This window comes from Capra hircus, chromosome 16, assembly GCF_001704415.2.
Source record: "Capra hircus breed San Clemente chromosome 16, ASM170441v1, whole genome shotgun sequence".
NCBI classification, from domain to species: domain Eukaryota; kingdom Metazoa; phylum Chordata; class Mammalia; order Artiodactyla; family Bovidae; genus Capra; species Capra hircus.
Genome location: NC_030823.1, coordinates 33,428,812 through 33,434,656, shown reverse-complemented (window position 1 = coordinate 33,434,656; position 5,845 = coordinate 33,428,812). Strand labels below are relative to the sequence as shown.

Sequence of the window (5,845 nt, the reverse complement as noted above, 5' to 3'; positions counted from 1 at the left end):
AGGCCTTGGTGTCAGGTTAAGATGTTTGGACTTTATATTAAGGTAAGATAAGGGCATTAAACATTTTAAGGAGGGACGTACCCATGACCAGATTTTAGTTTTAGAAAGATTATTCTTTCTAAGGGTGGAGTAAGATGATTGGCTTTTCTTTTTAGAAAGGAAGCCTATGAGGAGGCAAGGGAAGTCTAAAAGCATTTAAGGAGGGTACCATTGTAAGGTTTTAAGGAGAGTGACAAGATGAGATATGAGGTTTTAGAAGGAGTTCTAAAAGGTATAAATGGTTAACTAACTGCTGACCCAGAGGAAGCAGTGTCAAGTTGAGAGTCAAGACCTCCACCATGTCCCACCTCTGCTTTCTTTGCCAGCGCTGCAGCCAGGCCCTGAAACTGAGTCATTCCATGGAGCCCTCCCAGGAACCTGGAGCGTCGATGCCTATCTCAGCTCAGGGAGAGACAAGAGAAACACAGGAGGGAGGCCCTCCCTCCAAGGAGGAGGCAAACCTTGAAAATCTACAGGATGGTGCCTTTTGCAGGACTCCTCACCCCCCCAGTGGTGCGATGGCCTTGGACTATTCCAACTTCACCCTGCTTGGGAAGTTGGAGCCCTGGAGGAGTCTCGACAGCATCCAGAAGACTATTAGGGGCAGTTCCGACATCCTCTCTGGTGAAACAGAGGTGGACCACCCGCTGTGTGTGGACTGTACTGACCGTCTTTTAGAGGTACTGGACATTGAACTCGCCATCACAGAATCTGATGTTCAGAACTACAAACGCTGTTTGGAGACCAGGAAGCGGGTGACTGAGGATGAGACGGAGATGCTGCAGGAGAAGCTGAAGGACATGGAGTTGGAGGAAGCAAGGCTACTCCAGGAAGCGGCAGAGATGGAAAAGAACCAAGAAAGGGTAGCAGCCGATCTTGAGGCAGCCCAGGCAGAGACTAAGATGCTGGAGCAGCAGGAAGAGCAGTACTGGAAGGACTACAGTCAACTGAAATGGCAACAATTAGAACTACAGGAGGAGCTGAGCAGTGTGGAGATGCGGCTACAGTACGCCCAGATCCAGTGGAATCAGTTGGAGAAAACCGACATCTTTAATGCCACCTTTGAGATCTGGCAAGACGGCCCCTTAACCATCATCAATAACTTCAGATTGGGCCGCCTCCCCACTGTCCCTGTGTGCTGGAATGAGATCAATGCGGCCTGGGGACAGACAGCCTTGCTGCTCCTTGCCCTGGCCAACACAATTGGACTGGAGTTTCAGCGGTACCGTCTCTTCCCCTGCGGAAACCACTCCTACCTGAGGTCTTTAATAGATGACTGTGCTGAGTTGCCGTTGTTCTCTAGTGGGAAGCAGAATGTTTTCTTACATAACAAATTTGATCAGGCTATGATGGCTTTCCTGGATTGCATGCAGCAGTTCAAGGAAGCAGCTGAGAGAGGTGAGTCGGCTCTCTGTTTGCCCTACAAGATTCATGTGAAGAAAGGCCTGATGGAAGATCCTGGAAGCAGCAGGGGATTCTATTCCATCAGAACCCACTTGAACACGGAGGAGGACTGGACAAAGGCACTCAAGCTCATGCTTATAAATTTTAAGTGTAGTCTCACTTGGGTCTCCTTAAGGTATGGTCGAAAATAACTTATTCTACGAGGGGGAGATTATTTTTTTGGTTTAATATATTTTATTTGTGAAAGTGTTATCAGATAAAATTTAAAACTGAAGCATGTGTGTTTATATGTACTTGGTCTTGCTGGGTCTTTGCTGCTGCGCGTGGCCTTTCTCTAGTTGCGGGGAGCGGGGGTTACTCTTCCTTGCGGTGCTCGGGTTTCTGATTGTGGTGGCTTCCTTCCCCTGTTGTGGGGCACAGGCTCTAGGTACGTGGCTTCATCAGCTGTGGCTCGGTAGTTGTGGCTCATGGGCCCTAAAGCACAGGCTCAGTAGTTGTGGTCCACGGGTTTTAGTTGCTCCTTGGCATGTGGGATCTGCCTGGATTAGGGATTGAACCCATGTCCACTGCGTTGGCAGGCAGATTCCTATCCCCTGCACCACCAGGGAAGTCTTATGTGTTGACTTTAAAAATGAATGGCCACACAGGCACTAATTTAAAATTGTCCCGAGCAACCCCAAAGTTATTGCTGTCTTTCCCAGAAAGTTTGTCCTCTTTCCCATTTTTCCTAAACATTCAAAAGGACAAAGATTAAGTCACAAGATGACAAGACTATTTCTCCATTAAAATGGAATAAAGATTGCAGGAAAAACTGAAATGGGTGGTGGTGGGGGATGATGAGGGGATGGGGTATTAAGGAGAGAGGTGCTGACGTGCTCAATCGTGGCCAACTCTTCGCGACCCCATGGACTGCAGCCCGCCAGGTTCCTCTGTCTGGAATTTTCCAGGCAAGAATACTAGAGTGAGTTGCCATTTCCTTCTTCAAATGAGAGAGGTGGAGGTCTTTAATTTTTTATGAGGAAAGTACTTGGGCCATTGTCCATAGAACTTTGGAGTCAGGAGGTGAATATTAAAAGATAATTATATTTCTGCTGTGATACAGTAAACCCTCTTCATCCCAGAAAAGCTTTCAATAAACTACATTTTCTTCTTTGATTTAGAATGAGAAGTGTGTCTTTGAGCACAAACCTTAGGTAAATGGCTACGGAGGCCAGAGAAGGCTGGTAGCATTTCCACTGACCAATGCTCAGGTAAGGGTCACAGAGTGAACCCTTACAGAGAACTGAAGTGCCGGGGTCCAGCCCCGGTGGATCCAGGGAATTCGAAGGGTGGACGGCGTTGGCGTGGAAAGACTTGTTTATTTATTAATATAAGATTAGATTAGGAAACTATAGTGTAGTAAGAAGATTAAGTGGAGGAAGAGGGCTGAACAGCTTGGTTTACGCGGAAGGCCAATAAAATTCCAGACAAGGAATTTGCACCATCTACGTTGGGCCACCGGCGCCCGCTTGAATATCTAAGGGTGCCTCGCCTTAAGCTCCCTTTCGTGCGGGTCTTAACAGCCAGGGCAAGTAAGTAGACCTGGCGAGCCTCCGCGCCCCAGGTGGAGATTCAGCCTGAAGAGAGAAGGAAAGGGAGAGAAGAAGAAAGAGAGAAAAAGACACGGGGGGAGCAGGCTGAGAGACCTAGCTCTAGAAACTGGTCCGAGAAACTGGCCACCGGGCCCCGGCCCCCGGCCCCTGGCCCCTTCCTTTATTGTTCAGAAGGCCTTTTATACTTTTGATAAAATATGGAGATCAATGGGTAACACAGAATTATGTAGCGTTCGCAGCCCAGACTCTTTCTATACATCATTTTGTATACAAAAGGTCTCCGGTGATTTACATTATCTTCTGGCCAAGAGGCTTGTTAACACTTTTTGGCTCTCTTCCTTAATGAATGTTAATTTTGTTTCCCCTGAAGTGTTTTTCTTTAATCTGCATCTCCTTAAAGCATTAAAGTTACATCTCTATAGAACAAAGGTGCAGTGGGTTATAACGAAGGTACTTAACTCAAAGATCTAATGTTGCTAATACCAGGTCTACTACTTGTTTTTCTATATACCAACTATATCTAAAAATAAAGGATATGAAAATTTGGCAGCAAGCATTGACCCCAAAAATGAAACTTTTAATCAGTCCTATTCTAAAGATTTTGACTCCTCGGAAGCTCCTACATTCCTAGGATGTTTTAAGCTTCCTGTGCCTCCTGCGGTCAGGAGGCCTCAAACAATCACACTCCAGAGTCCTGCAGCAGGCTAGAAAGCCATCGGAGGGGTTGTTGGATTGAAACACTCTTTCAAATGCAGAAGACTAAAGCCCTGAATTGACTTTTTCCAGAAAATGTCAGAAGAGTGGAAAAGCAGAGCACAAAAGCCGGCAGATTTTTGTTGGGGTACATGCTTAGGAATTTCCAGAGGGGCCCCTGAAGTCTGAGCACACCTTGCGTATGTCAGCTTCCTTCCTCATGACCTTGTCACGGGCGGGATTCCTCACACTGGCTCCCGGCACTGAAGGTTGTAAAAGTCAGAGGATTCTGCAAACTGTGGGACTTTCCTGGTGATCCAGTGGTTAGAATTCTGTTTCCCCTATATGGGGCACAGGTTCAGTCCCGGGTTAGGGAACTAAGAGCCTGCATGCGGCTGCAACATGCATTGATGCCAAGTTTTCTTTTAACAAAATACAAAAATTTCAAAAAAGCCTATTGTGTCATGTCATTTACTCAATTCTCCATTACTCTCAGAACAAAGTCCCAAATTCTTACCGTGACTTTTAGCCTGGGTAATCTGTCCTTCCTGCCTCTCTAGGCTCACCTCATACTTCTCCCAGCTCCTTTCTGTTCCCAAATATGCTAATTCCACTCTCCTTCTGCCTTCTGCCCATGCTCTTCCCTGTGTGTTTTCTAAAATTTATTTTTGGTGTGCTAGGTCTTTGTTGCTGTGCCTGGGCTTTCTCTAATTGCAGTGAGCGAGGGCTACAATCTAGGTGCAGTGTGCGGGCTTTTCATTGTGATAACTTCCCCTGTTGTGGAACAGGGGTGGGCTCTAGGATGCGTGGGCTTTAGCAGCTGTGGCTCACACGGGCTTAGCTGCTCTACAGCGTGTGAAATCAGGATCAAGGATGGAACCCACATCCCCTGCACTGGCATGCGCATTGTTTGCCACTTAGCCAACAGGAAATCCATGATAGCTACTTTAGCTTAGTGGTCCAGATGATGCCTAGAAAGACCCTCATACATATTAAACATCCATCGATAGGAATCATTGTGGAAAATAAGAACAGGGAGTTGACTAATTTGTCATGGACTCAAGGCTTCCTGGGTAGCTCAAATGGTAAAGAATCTGCCTGCAGTGCAGGAGACTCAGGTTCATCCCTGGGTCAGGAAGATCCCCTGGAGAAGGGCTTGACAACCCATTCCAGTATTTTTGCTTGGAGAATTCCATGTACAGAGGAGCCTGGCAGGTTACAGTCCATGGACTCACAAAGAGTCAGACTAACACACACAGATGTAATTAGGGGGCTTCCCTGGTGGTGCCAATAAAGAAACTGCCTGCCAATGCAGGTAGATGTATGAGGCACAGGTTTGATCCTTGGGTGGGAAGACCCCCTGGAGGATGGCATGGCAACCCACTCTGGTAATCTTGCCTAGGAAATCTCATAGACAGAGGAGCCTGGTGGGCTTCTGTCCATAGGGTCCCACAGAGTTGGACAGGACTGAAGCAACTTAGCATGCAAAAGTAATAGAAAACTCCTAGGAGATTAAGCTTCCCTGGTGGCTCAGATGGTAAAGAGTCCACCTGCAATGCAGGAGACCTGGGTTTTGTCCCTGGGTCAGAAAGATCCCCTGGAGAAGGAAATGGCTACTCACTCCAGTATCTTGGACATGGGGTTGCAAAGAGTCATTTGTGACTGAGCGACTAACTCTTTCACTTTCCAGCCTTCAGACTTATTTACTGGAACAAGTTAAATGCCATCTTGAAGAAATAATTAGATTAGTCTAGAAATGTGGCTACATGTGGCCTAGGTTTTAAGAAGTCGACATTTTGTTTTTTAAGTAGGAGGTATATACTAAAAGAAATAAATGAGACATAACAACTGAATATAATGAGAACCCTGAGATTGAAAAAAAGGAGCCCCTGACTGCTGTCACTGAGTTGGCCTGACTTTAACAGCTGGAGTTCTCCTAGATAACATAAATAACTTTACAGAACAAAAGAATCCCCTCGCTCTGTGACTGTGATGGAGCAAGACAACAAGTCTAGTCTGTAGTGCTGTCTAAGAGACAAAAACAAGAACATTTCCAAACCACAAAAATGGCCAAACATTCCCCTTGCCTGCTGTGTTTCTTTTGCTTTCACATAAAA

At 46.4% G+C, this 5,845-nt stretch overlaps 1 protein-coding gene across 1 annotated transcript; it reads left to right on the top strand.

The window, feature by feature from the left end:
- Positions 339-1,634, top strand: BECN2 (beclin 2). Its single transcript, XM_005690607.2, has one exon. The coding sequence runs from the start codon at positions 339-341 to the stop codon at positions 1,632-1,634; it is 1,296 nt and encodes a 431-aa protein (XP_005690664.2).

What these genes read in the sequence shown, in the direction of transcription:
- BECN2 (XM_005690607.2), top strand. Translation starts at nt 339, where the DNA reads ATGTCCCACCTCTGCTTTCTTTGCCAGCGCTGCAGCCAGGCCCTGAAA.